This window comes from Sturnira hondurensis, unplaced genomic scaffold (assembly GCF_014824575.4).
Source record: "Sturnira hondurensis isolate 20B ecotype Veracruz unplaced genomic scaffold, ASM1482457v3 Scaffold0006496, whole genome shotgun sequence".
In the NCBI taxonomy this organism is placed as follows: Eukaryota; Metazoa; Chordata; class Mammalia; order Chiroptera; family Phyllostomidae; genus Sturnira; species Sturnira hondurensis.
In genome coordinates, this window is record NW_028079127.1 from 19,949,817 (window position 1) to 19,962,166 (window position 12,350).

A 12,350-nucleotide genomic window follows, 5' to 3' on the forward strand; every position below is an offset into this window, starting at 1 on the left:
AGACCCTCACATATGATGAGGTTCCTGCAGTGCTCGGCCTCCTGGGCTGGCTCCCCTTGGATCTCCCTCCAGTGTCTTCTCCATCTTTCCCCTTCCTCCTATTTGACCTCACTCTCCTGAATGTGCAATTCAAGCCTCTCAACCCTCCGCCTGAACTTTGGTGCCTGGAGGCAGGGCAGTCAGCAGGGGGAGGTCTAGCCTGGGCCCAGATTCAGAACAGCTTGACTGGGCCAGGAACTTCCAACCTGCCCTCATCAACTGAAAGTGCCTGGGGCAGTTTCCCTGCTGCTGGTACGCACGCACAGCCTGAGCTAAAGCCCCGCCCGTCCTGCCCTCGGGGCTGCCCGCCCCTCTTCTGATCCCCTGTGTGGGAGAGACTTGGCTGACCAAGACGCAGACTACATCTCCCAGCGTGCCTGACAAGAGTGGTGGCCCCTGTGCGTCGGCTGCACCGGTCGCAGGCCACAATGCAGCGGGCACTGAGCATGGTGGCCCGCCTGGGCTTGCGTGGGCAGGCGCTTCCCTTGGTCCTGGGCCGTCCGCTCAGTGGCGCACAGGTGGGACAGAGGGTGCTGGGCAATGGCGCCAATCTTGGAGGGTGGAGGAAGGTTGGGGCTGGGGTCCCGGTGGCACTGAGCCCGGCCGCCCGCAGGACGTGCTCCGTAGGACACCGCTCTATGACTTCCACCTGGCTCATGGTGGGAAGATGGTAGCGTTCTCGGGCTGGAGCCTGCCCGTGCAGTACCGGGACAGCCACGTTGACTCACACCTACACACGCGCCGACACTGCTCGCTCTTCGATGTGTCCCACATGCTGCAGGTGAGCCAGGGGAGCGCTCAGGGCTCCGGGGCTTCCTCCCTGTCCGCAGTGGTGCCCGCCTTCGGCCTAGTTCGCTGGGAGCTGGATTCCAAGGGCCGCCCTCTCGGAAGAGTTGAAGGTCTCAGGAGTGGCACAGACTGTGGCCTGCAGGCAATGAATTCTGAGGGTCTTCCAGCGGCTCCTTTCCAATCTCTCCAGCCTGCTCCAACTCAGTGGTATACCTCAACGTGCTGGGTTTTCCAGGGCTGACACCCATTTCCACCCACCGTCCTGGGCACTGGTTGGGAAAAGGGTTATTTCAGGAAGGTGATGGGCTCTTCCAAATTCCCTACCTTTCCTCATGACACCCACTCCTGTATTGGCAGATGTGGGGACACCAGAAAGTGGAGTCTTTGCCCCCTGCAGAACCGAAGACTGGTCACTGCGGCTGGTTTGTCGTTCCATGCATGGCAGGGAGGATGCCTCCTTGACCAGTTGGCTTCCAGATCAGAACTGTCGCAGTGTCCTTAGGCTTTTTATCTTTTTCTCAGACCAAGATACATGGTTGTGACCGGGTGAAGCTGATGGAGAGTCTAGTGGTTGGAGACATTGCAGAGCTAAGGCCAAACCAGGTGGGCCCTTCTTATTTTTTCTCAATCCAGTGTTCTTAGTCGTGAGCCAGCAAATGGGCTCGCCCCGACTTGGGAGCAGGCACGGGGTGGATCAGACACAACCTTGCAGTCTTGGGGCTTGAGGTCCCTAAGTCATGTCCAGAAACCCCAGTCCATGTCCTTTTCTGTGATCTTCCCCTTGCAATTCAAAGTGTAGTCCCTAACCCAGGAGACTCATCATGACCTAGGAGCTTGTTAAGAATACACTCTGGGGCTCTGCTCCAGGCCTGTTGAATCAGCAGCTGTATTTTAAAAAGATCCCCAGGTGATTCACATGACCTCTCAACCTCAGGCTCTTTGTCCGCCAGTGGGGAGGCTGAGGCTAGCCTCACAATGTTTCGGGGCATGGCTGCTGCGGAGCACTAGAAACCATCAAGGTGGACTTTGAAGCTCTCTGTCCTGGGCTTAGAGCATGGCCTGAGTTGTCCCAGGTTGGGTGTGATAAAGCAGCCAGTCCCAGGTATCTCGGATACACGTGTGAGATGGGGCTCTCAGTGCTGAGTGGAAAGGGGTGCAGGCACCCTACAAATTCAGGGAGGTCCCCCAAGGTGGGGAGGGTTGAATATGTTCTCACTATATGAAGGTCAAACACCATGGTCTTGGGCAGGCACCTGGGGCGACCCAGCCTTGTTCCTTGAACTGTACCCCCTCCAGCCCTGTTCATGAGGGTTCATGACCTTGTGGAGGCCAAGTGGGCCCAGGGGTGTGTCTGACTCACACTTGATGTTGGCCTTCTGGACCTGGATGCAAAATTGCTCCACTTTGTTGCTAGGGGACACTGTCGCTGTTTACTAATGAAGCTGGGGGCATCTTAGATGACTTGATTGTGACCAACACTTCTGAGGGGCACCTGTATGTGGTGTCCAACGCTGGCTGCTGGGACAAGGACTTGGCCCTCATGCAGGTACAGCCCCTTTGTGTTCTAGGTACCCTATCTTCCATAATCACAGAGCAGTGTCTTCGCTGTCCAGGACAGACCTGGGCAAGGGGCTCAGACAATAGTTCTTTTGGGTGAGTGAACAACAGGCCAGAGTGACCCTCCCTGGAGCATGCCAGGTTTCACTGGGAGAGGGGTGGGGGAGGTGGGGAGGCAGAGCTGACCTCAGGCCCTGGGTGAGCATCCTCTGGTGAGGGTGGAGGGCTGGAGCCTGCTATTAGAACTGGCTGACATGGGCTTGGGTCATCCTCACCACTTAGTCACAGGGCCTTGTAAGATGAGAGCCAGCCTGCTCTGCCCAGCTCTGCAGCACCTGGGAATGGTCCCAGAAGTCAGTGTGTTTCTGTCTTTGCATTTAGGACAAGGCCAGGGAGCTTCAAAACATGGGCAGTGATGTGGGCCTGGAGGTGGTGGATAATGCCCTGCTAGCCCTGCAAGGTGAGCAGCCAGGCTGGGGTTGGAGCTGACCTTGGCCTTCTTGGCTTCTTTGACGGCCTAGCAGAGGCTGTACCAGGAGGAAGGTGTGGATGGTGTGAAATTTGTATGCCATATCGTAAGCCGGGTGTCATGCCCTCCCCTGACTGGCCCCGAAGCTCCATGGGCTGAGCAAGAGCATCCACTCCCACCTGCAGTGGAGGCCTTGCTCAGGACTTGTTCTGGTCCGAGTAAGGGCTACAGTCCAGCTTTGAGGGGCTCTGGGACCTGGATACTTGGTCACTGGCTCCCTGGGCCCAGGTCCCACTGCAGCCCAGGTGCTCCAGGCCGGCGTGGCAGACGACCTAAGGAAACTGCCCTTCATGACCACTGCTGTGATGGAGGTGTTTGGCGTGTCCAGATGCCGCGTGACCCGCTGTGGCTACACGGGAGAGGATGGTGTGGAGGTGTGTCAACAAGTGGGGGCAGGGTGGTGGTGTAGGGCACAGGACTCGGGCCAGCATCCCACCCACTCCCGGCTGTCCCACGCAGATCTCTGTGCCAGTAGCAGGGGCAGTCCGCCTGGCAACAGCTCTGCTAGAAAACACAGAGGTGAAGCTGGCAGGGCTGGCGGCCCGGGACAGCCTGCGTCTAGAGGCAGGCCTCTGTCTGTATGGGAGTGACATTGATGAGCGCACCACACCTGTGGAAGGCAGCCTCAGCTGGACACTGGGTGAGTTGGGTTGCCACTCAGGGATGGCATCCTGAAGGCTGGGGTGGCCCTTCACGAGACCTGCTGGCCTGTGACTGCCCCCCAGGTTGTATAGCCTAGAGCCAGCGACTCAGCCATCCCAAGCCTCCATTCCCTGAAGGTGCCACGGTGGCTTTGCCCATCAGATGCTGAGGACCCTCAGCAGGCTGAGATAGGCAGCATGGCCTCCGAGACCTCGGGCAGGAGGTGGGTGGCCAACTGGCCACGTGGCAAGGGAGGAACAGGGCCTACAGGAGTCTGAGTGAAGGGGCCTCGATGCTGATGGATGTCACTTGGGGCCCTTGTAGATAGGATCGTCTGTGGCCAGGGGTCCACTGGCCTGTGGCTTAAGTTGGGTGTGTCACGCTCCAGGGAAGCGCCGCCGAGCTGCCATGGACTTCCCCGGGGCCGCAGTCATCGCTTCCCAGCTGAAGGGCAAGGTGCAGCGGAGGCGTGTGGGGCTAATGTGTGAGGGGGCTCCTATGCGGGCACAAAGCCCCATCCTGAGTATGGAGGGCACCGTGATTGGTAGGTAGAACAGAGAGGTTGGAGGGCTCTGCCCCTTCCCCAGGGGGTGGGGCACTGGCCTGTCAGGGCGGTGCTGACACGTGGCCTCTGCCTGGACAGGTACTGTGACCAGTGGCTCTCCCTCACCCTGCCTGAAGAAGAATGTGGCGATGGGTTACGTGCCGCTGGAGTACAGTCGGCCAGGTACCCCGCTACTGGTGGAGGTGCGGCGGAAGCAGCAGAAGGCTGTGGTCAGCAAGATGCCCTTTGTGCCCACAAACTACTATACCCTCAAGTGAGGATGGCTTGGGGCCAGCCTTCTGCTGGAGGGCATTCTACAGGGGTTAGTCAGGAGGCTGAGGCAGAACATACTGGGGGGGTGGCTAGGGTGCAGGGGGCTAGTTGAGGGGAGCCTCACCACCTCATCCTGTGCCACTTCAATTTCAAGACCAGTTTCTCAGTAATGGACCAGCTCACCCAATGCCTGTTTGAGCCCATGGCCCCTCGGGCCCCACTCCTGCCTGCCGGAGGGCTGAGAAGCATCAGTCCTGGCACTTCCATTCTGCCAGGTGCTGGCTGGGCACCAAAGGCTCACCTTTGGGAGGCTAAAACCTGTCCAACCTACCTCACCACAGCTTCTCCCACTGCAAAGGGTCATTACCTGGGGCAGCACCAGCCACCTCCTCCAGTTGACTTTCCATGAATGCAAACTGCTGCCTCTCCCTGGGCAGGAATGAGTCACAGAGGGTTGGCCCAGGAGGGGTGCCGTGCCTGCGTGTGAACTCAGGGGTGTTTGAGGGCGCATAGACTCACTCTTCCACATTCTCAAGTTGGCCCACTAGCACACCATGCCAGGCTCACCACCTGTTCTGAGCCTCAGGGCTGTTGTAGGGCAGGCTAGGCTTCCTCCTGGACTTGCCTTACCCTGGGCTGACCTTCGCCCCTGTGTCCCAGTACTGGACTCCACTGACTCCTAAAAAACATTAAACAAGCTTCCTTCCTTCCTGTTTGCCAGAGTCTAGCTTCATTACCCTTTGCCCACAGGGTTTTTGGGGTGCCAGTCCAATGCTTCCCTTTCTGGCCTCTGAGACGGGCTTTCAGTGGTTCTCCGTGAGTGGAGCAGGTCTGTAGAACTAATGGCGCAGTGCCTGTGTCAGGCATCCAGTACTGCTCCTTGGCAAAGCTGGCATCAACTCCCCAACATTGCAATCATTAAATTCTGGGTGCCAAGGGCAACAGCCCCTGGGGTAGTCTCTGCAGTTTCCCCTGTGCATGCACACCCTTGTCCTGTCTGAATAACCACACAACTGATGTACTTCCATCTTTAATAAGCCACATCCTCAGTTGACTCTGCGGAGGAACGTGAGACCCTGACTCTGTGTGGTGGTGATGTCAGTGGGTAGACCTGGGCAGCAAAACTCATCCTGCCAGCCAGACGGTATCTCTGCAGTAAGTGCCTGTGCAAGGGCTCAGTGCAGTCCTATTTCCAGCGCGCCTCTGCTGCAGACGATCTAGGCAAAGGCTGCCAGATAGAAATGTGACATCAAACAGAGGAGCAGACAGAAGTACAAGGAGGGAGACAGATGTAGGGCCACACTGCCTTCAGGAACTGGTATTTGCCATCCATCCTTTGGGAAGTGGCATGCCTGTCTAGCCTGCGGCTCTACACTCTTAAGGGAGCGGATGGTGCTGGTGGGGAGGACATGAAACTCTGGGCTGTCGGGATGAAGCTCCTGTGGTTCCAGGTCAAGCTGGGAAGTGATGGGGCTGCAGGGCAGGGGGTGGGGGGCTGTCCTGCACTAACTGCCTAGAGTCTCTGTGGGGGCATGGTACAGACCCACAACCCCATGGGCACTTAAGTGGTGGGGGTGGAGGTGGGAAGTCACCCCAGGGCTCAGCCTCTTTCAGGTATCCAGTTTCCCTCCAAGAAGAACTGAGAGGAGTATGAGTATGATGCTCAGGATAAGGTAAATTCTGTAGTGTGGCTCACACCTGGAGAGCTCTGGATGGGCCAGGAAGGTGAGTGTTTGGTGCCTCCATGTCTGGATGGCGCCAGCTGCCCACTGTCTTATACTTGACTGGCCAAGTAAGTAACCACAGAGTATAAGGCTGTGTCCAGGCCAAGATTCCTGGCTCCCTGCCAACAACAGCAAAACCAAATTCAGAAAACCTAGGGTTTAGGGGGAAATGGACTTCCCTTACAAATCCCAGAGCCAGTCAACCTCAGGCTTCCTCTCAGAGGGGTAAATCTCTATCAGGTCACATCCCAGGGGGATGGGAAGAGGGACAGGAAAAAGCCAAGACAGAAAATGGACTGCTGGCCTTCCCAGAGGCTTCTCCTAAACTGACCCCTGAGAGAGGAGGAGCAGCATTCTCTCCTTAAGGCACCCGGATCAGGGTAGAGGCAAACAGTTTACTGGCCCAATGCCTGGAGCTGCTGGAGCAAAGGCCAAGGGCAGAGGAGGCCCAACCACACAAGTACTGGTACTCCCTGCCTCCCAACCCTGACGCCCCTGCGGTCATCCCTGGGGTCTGGGCAGCAGCAGAACCCAGTGTGGGAGCCAGCAGACCCGATGATCTCCCCGGAGACCCCTCTGCTGCCTTCCCTTATTCTCTGTGGGTTTTGAGAGGTTCATTTGCAGCTGTTTCCCTAGAAGTGATGGAGAGAAGAGAGAGGGGTTATTCCACAGGCAGCACAACAGTTCCTGAGATTGGCTCTCTCTAGCTTTGTAGTGGAGCTTCCTACAACCTAAACCTCTGCTAGGCTCCCACAGCCCACAGTGGGCCCACCGCCTTTCCCCTGCAGACTCATTTTTCTTCCTGATGGTACTCCCATCATCCCCCATTTGCCCCCCAAAACATGGGCAGTGGCAGCTCTCCTAACCTAGCCTCTTGCCCTCTCCATTGGACCCCTTTATGTACTTGCCACGAGGGAGGCAGGTAAAGAGGCCAATTAGATTAGGCCATGGCCTAATCACGGTTGAGCGTTTCTATAGCTCCCCAAAGTCTAGGGCTTTGCAGGTCCCTCCACACATTCATGTTTGAGCTCCAGCATTAGTCTTGTCTGTTCTCCAATACGTCACCCTTAGTCTTGTCTCTGCGCCTGTTCTAGTCATTCTCTTTGCCTGGCACACACCCCCTGGTCTGCCTTCAGCTTAAGTGCCCCTCTTGAGAGAAACCTCTGACCACCCTCATCCCTGCACTGCTGCCCTCTCCTTTCAAATGTCTGGCTCCCCCTGTAAGCAGGATCTGGGTTGTCCTTGTTCTCTGCCCCCTGCCATGTGCTAGGAGCTCAGAAATTAGCTGAAAGAATGCCCTGATTAATGAGTTCATGTTTGGCAGATGAGAAGGCTGACCCCGCTGAGGCCAGGCAGTGCACAAAGGACAGGGACTCCTGCCTCTCCAACTGAGGGGCTTGCCATTTCATCTCTGAAACTGTGAATAACACCGTCCACTCCCACAGGCTGCTGAACAGCAAACTGATAAACTGTTCAGGCATCCTTGTCACCTGAAATATGAGCTAGTTACAGATCTTGGAGCTTGCTGCAAAGGCCACTAAGCTAGAGGACGCCTACCCTGAGTTCTCCCCTCCCCCACCCCCAGTGTCCCCCTGCCTGCCTAGCACGGGGTTGAGATGGGAACAGATTTACTCACCACGAAGGGAAATGCGTGGAGCCATCAGGTGTAGATCCGTTCTGGCCGCCCAGACCTGGGGGCAGGAACACATCCAGAGCTGCAGCAGGCTAGGTTGGGGATCTGAGCAGGCAGCAGCCTAGGTCAGGTTAGAGGCTAGTGGCATTTGGTAGAGAGTCTGACGGGGGACCTAAGGAACTAGTGGTTTTGTCTGATGAGGGTTTGAAAGGAGAGTTATAATGTTATGGGTGGACTGGTGAAGTTTGAGTGAAATGGTATGTTGGCATGGGTCAGAGTACAGTTTTAAGTTGCGATACGGTTCTTAGGAGACCAGTGGTGGTCTAAGGGGGTCCTGGGGAGCCCAATGATACAGCCCAGTGGGCGTGGGGGCAGTCAGTCCACGGCGGTTGGCGGGGAGCCTCACCTGGGCGGTGATACAGCCCGGTCACCGTGCTCCCGTAGAACCCCCAAGCCAGCTGGATGCCCAGGAGACTTAACACCAACCACAGCAACAGCAGCTTGAAGAGGGTCACACGCATGTCCTGAGCTTCCCATTCCCGCAGGAACTCGCTACCCAGGGCGCCTAGAGCCCCCAGCACCGTGGCCGGCAGAGTCTGCAAGGACTGCCCAGACCAAGACTCCGCCATGACTGGCCCGCGCCCCACCTGGAGGACTGTCACCGCAGTCCCCGCTGCGCAGGCGCCTGGTCTTCCGGGGCCAAGCCCGTTAGGGCGCACGCGTAAACACAGGCAAACCGAGCCTATCTCGCCTGCGCGAAGAGTTGGCAGTTTGGGAGGAGTATGGAAACTGCGCAGGCGCAGCTAACCCCACCCTGCCTACTTAAAGGATGAGTGACTTGAGGAGTACAAAATAGCAACCAGGTCTTTTATAGCCCCCGAGTTCCCGTGATGCCTCACGAGGCTGCAACTATTGGTTAAGCGCCCTGCTTTTAAGGCGTGGCCTCACCCCTGAGCAATCGTTGCGGAGCTGTGAGTTCGCGCGCGTGCGCGGGGCCGCGACTAGAGCCAGCTCGAGCCCGCTGGGCTGACGGGGGCGCGCACGTCGCTCCCCGCCCTCCCGCCACCGCCCGCCCTCGCTCGCTCGCGCTCCCCGCCCGCTGCCTGCCGCTCGCCGTCGGCCACCCGCCGTCCTCCGTCGGTTCTCTCGCTAGTCCGCCGCCGTCTCCTCGGACACCCGTCCTAGTCTCCGAGTTCGTGACTCGCGGACGAGAGTCCTCGGCGCAGAGAGGCCAGAATCGGACCCGTCGCCTGAGGTGAGTGAGAGGGTTTCCTCCGGGCGCCGCGGCGCCCCGGGCCCGCCCGCCCGGCACTCTTCCGCCCGCCGCCCCGCCGCCCCGCCGCCCCGTCGCGGCCGCGCCCCACCTGCTGCTCTAGGCTGGTCGCCTCGGGACTGGGACCCTGACCCGGGCCCCGGCCCCTTTCCCCGAAGCGGCGGCCCCGCCCGCTCAGTCCCCGGAAGCGCGCCCCGCGGCCTCCCGCGCCCCTTCCCCCGCCCGGCCAGGCCTGGTGGAGCCCGAGCTGCCCGCCGGCGGTCCCCGGCGCTTCCTCTCTCCCCGCCCGGCAGGGCGGAGGCTCCGGGCCGGCGGTGCAGCCGGCCGCTGAGAAGCGCGCGTGGCTATTGGAGTTGAAATGGGAAAGAAACTCTTTACAACTCCATTTTGGCTTTTACATTTAATGGGAAACGCGAATCGCCGATTTATACTGGGTGAAGTCCAGGTATGGTTTGGGTATAATTTTCTTCCTGCAGTACTTTTAGAAATTGTGTAAGTAGAAGATAGTACTGAAACCTTAGGGGTTAGGATTCTTCGGTATTGCAAAGAACAAAATTAGCCATTAGACACTTTTCATGATTTAAGTAACTTAAACTATGTTTCCTCAAAATAGCATTAATTTGCAGTTTTGCTTAGTCAACGTTATTACCTTGATTAGGAATCACCTAAACATCTGTCCTCAGTTATCAAATGGACCCAGTTACAAATTGTCTTCATTAAATAGCACTGTTTGCACTCAAATTGACTCGGTCAGAATCATGTTTAGTAGTTTATGGTGGGAAATTGTCATTCTTTGACAATTTCAGAGTTGGTTCTACTTGTGTTTCTTAATGTTCCCGATTTAACATTTTAACCTCTGTTGGTGACTTGTTTTGTGTGTATGTGTTTGACACTCTTTGAGGGAACTTGCAGGTGTGTGATGAGATTGTATTTCTTCCTGCCAGGCCTGAAAGGGAAAAACATACTTTAAAAAAATTCTTCAATGTTGTACATGGTGAACAATTTTCAACCACTTAGTGCCACACACCCAAATGTGTAACGTGTATGTATGTACAGTTGTGATTGTCACTTACAGACATGGCTAAATTGCTACAAATAATTGTTTTATTTGGCACAAGTTAACATTGTTTGGACTGAATGTACAAGACTAGTTCTTTATTGTAGAGAGTAGCTTATTGAAGGACCTCTTTTGGTAAATTGTGTTGAGAGGAGTTCCATTTACTTTTGCAGAGCACTGGTGGTTCTTGGGGACATAAAATATGTAAGATGGAACTTGCTTTGAGTCAAAGTCTAACCCAGATTTATAGCCTCTGTTCTCAAGAATCTGCAGTGGAGGGAAGAAGAGAGAGGAATCCACCGACTTTTTCACAGATCCAGAATTGTAAAAGTGAAAGGAATCTTCAGGGTTTATGTAGTCTCAACCTCATTTGCAGATGAGAAATTGAGTCTCAAAGACACCTACCTCAAGTCATGTGTCTAGTCAGGTGCAGGCCGCAGTTCTTCCCTACGAGGCATTCTCCATGTGCTCCCAAACTGCTTACTAAGAATCAGCTAAAGTTCAGGACTTAGAGCTTATTCCAGTGTTTTCTCTTTTTATGTATCCTTTTATTACTGCTGATGTTACATGTATTGGGAAAACCTGAAAAATTCATTTTCAAATAACTTTCAGTTTTTTGGCGAAAGCACTGTCCTCTGTAACTGGGTGGTCCTGAAGCAGTTGATTGGAATAAACAAGTGTGTGTACAGGGTCCCTGCCTCACCTAATCCTGGCTTTAAGTTTTGGATCTTTTGAGGGACCAACTTCTTCCCCAGGGATCTGAGACTCCCCTGCTCCAAATCTAACAATTATTAAGTCAGGCTAAGATGTTATTAGGCAACTTGGGCTCTTTTGAGTATTGATTTGAGGTAGGATGGGGAGAAACTACGTATATCATGTAAATAGTTTCTTGTATGGTAGTGGTTTTGTTGGAGTACTGATTCCTTTCTTGTCGGTTAACTCCTTTTAAAAGTTTATCCTGGTCATACGGGGTTGTAAGTTATTAGGCGAGTGAAAACAGGTAGATCTTCAGGTGTTTCCTGTCTGTGGGGTGGAGTCCAGGCTGTGACAGGAGGAGGAAGTGGGTTGTTACTTTGGGTCTTATTTGTCCTAGAGCTGTGAGGTTTATGTTAACTCAGTCAAAAGAAAGACTTATATTTCAAAATTTTAAAAATGTTTTATTTATTTATTTTTAGAGAAAGGGAAAGAGAAAGAGTGGGAGAGAAACATCAATGTGTGGTTGCCTCTCATGTGTCCCCTCCTGGGGACCTGGCCTGCTACCCAGGCATGTACCCTGACTGGGAATGGAACCCGCGACCCTTTGCTTCACAGGTCTGTGCTCAATCCACTGAGCTACACCAGCCCCAGGGCATATTTCAGCTTTTAAGAGAACTGATTCGGGCTTGCTGGGCTTCTGTAGACGGCACCTTGGGTTTAATTGCCTTATGGCTACTAGCGATAATGATAAATGGTACATAATTGCTGGATTTTAATCACATATTTGTAGTTTTAAAAGATCCCAAAGTATTTCATCTTACCTTGCCACTTGATTTATCCCTTTATTCCCTTGGCCAGTGGAACTCGGTTTGTCTGTACATACCCAGTAATGAAACTAAATTTTAAACGTGTGGTGATGTGTCTTAATTATACTGTTCTTTTGGGGCCATGCTTACTCTTAAGTACTTGTGAGATTAATAAATTAAAGTTTCCAAAAAGAGTTTAAAGTGAGGAATTACTGTAAAATTCCTCTTTCAAGTGTTTCTATTTCCAGTGACTCATTTTTAATCTGTGGGGCTGAAGTAATAAGTGAAGGCCTTGTATACTCATAATTGTGGTAGTCATGTGACTGAAAATCTGATAGGCATTGAAGCTGCTCATTCTGCTTGTTGGTCTGACTTTATTGGTGCTTCATCCAGATGATTCTGAATATATTTTATAGTTAATAATCATCAAAATATGAGCCCTGGCTGGTTTGCAAACCAACAGGTTGCCAGTTCAATTCCTGGTCAGGGCCCCATTTGGGGGTGTGCAGGAGGCAACCAATTCATTTGTTGTTTCTCTCCCTGTCTTTCTCCCTTGTTTCCTCTCTAAAAATAAATGAAGTACTAAAAAAAGAAAAAAACCCAACCAAAAAAACCCCAAGAAACACTTTGTTGCAGCCAGTTTGTAGTTTGTACCAAATTGAGCTTGATTTATTTCCCATTTTTAAAAAGTTCTAACTTGATATGTTTGATTGGGAGGGGCATTGATGTGAGAAGGAAACATCCATCCATTTCTGCCCATAGGCACCCTATCAGGACCGAACCCACAG

The 12,350-nt window shown here is 54.0% G+C and overlaps 3 protein-coding genes across 4 annotated transcripts in view; 2 read left to right on the forward strand and 1 right to left on the reverse strand.

Moving 5' to 3' along the window:
- Positions 1–60: 60 nt before the first annotated feature.
- AMT (aminomethyltransferase) lies at positions 61–5,086 on the forward strand. 2 transcript variants are annotated; one of them, XM_037049717.1, is made up of 9 exons: positions 61–557; positions 653–820; positions 1,351–1,431; positions 2,243–2,374; positions 2,767–2,845; positions 3,143–3,288; positions 3,374–3,554; positions 3,945–4,100; positions 4,200–5,086. In XM_037049717.1, the coding sequence occupies exons 1-9, from the start codon at positions 468–470 to the stop codon at positions 4,376–4,378; spliced, it is 1,212 nt and encodes a 403-aa protein (XP_036905612.1). In that variant the 5' UTR covers positions 61–467; the 3' UTR covers positions 4,379–5,086. The 2 variants fall into 2 exon arrangements, with proteins under 2 accessions (XP_036905612.1, XP_036905613.1); XM_037049718.1 differs by lacking the exon at positions 3,945–4,100.
- Positions 5,087–5,390: 304 nt separating this feature from the next.
- Positions 5,391–8,578, reverse strand: TCTA (T cell leukemia translocation altered). Its single transcript, XM_037049723.1, has 3 exons — positions 8,137–8,578; positions 7,734–7,788; positions 5,391–6,729 (listed from the first exon to the last, which is right to left on the reverse strand). The coding sequence occupies exons 1-3, from the start codon at positions 8,357–8,359 to the stop codon at positions 6,687–6,689; spliced, it is 321 nt and encodes a 106-aa protein (XP_036905618.1). The 5' UTR covers positions 8,360–8,578; the 3' UTR covers positions 5,391–6,686.
- Positions 8,579–8,810: 232 nt separating this feature from the next.
- The window catches only part of RHOA (ras homolog family member A), a 47,535-nt gene continuing 43,995 nt past the window's right edge, over positions 8,811–12,350 (forward strand). The window contains exon 1 of the mRNA XM_037049722.1: positions 8,811–8,985. The gene's annotated coding sequence lies outside the window, so the exon portion shown is untranslated. The remainder of the gene's footprint in view (positions 8,986–12,350) is intronic.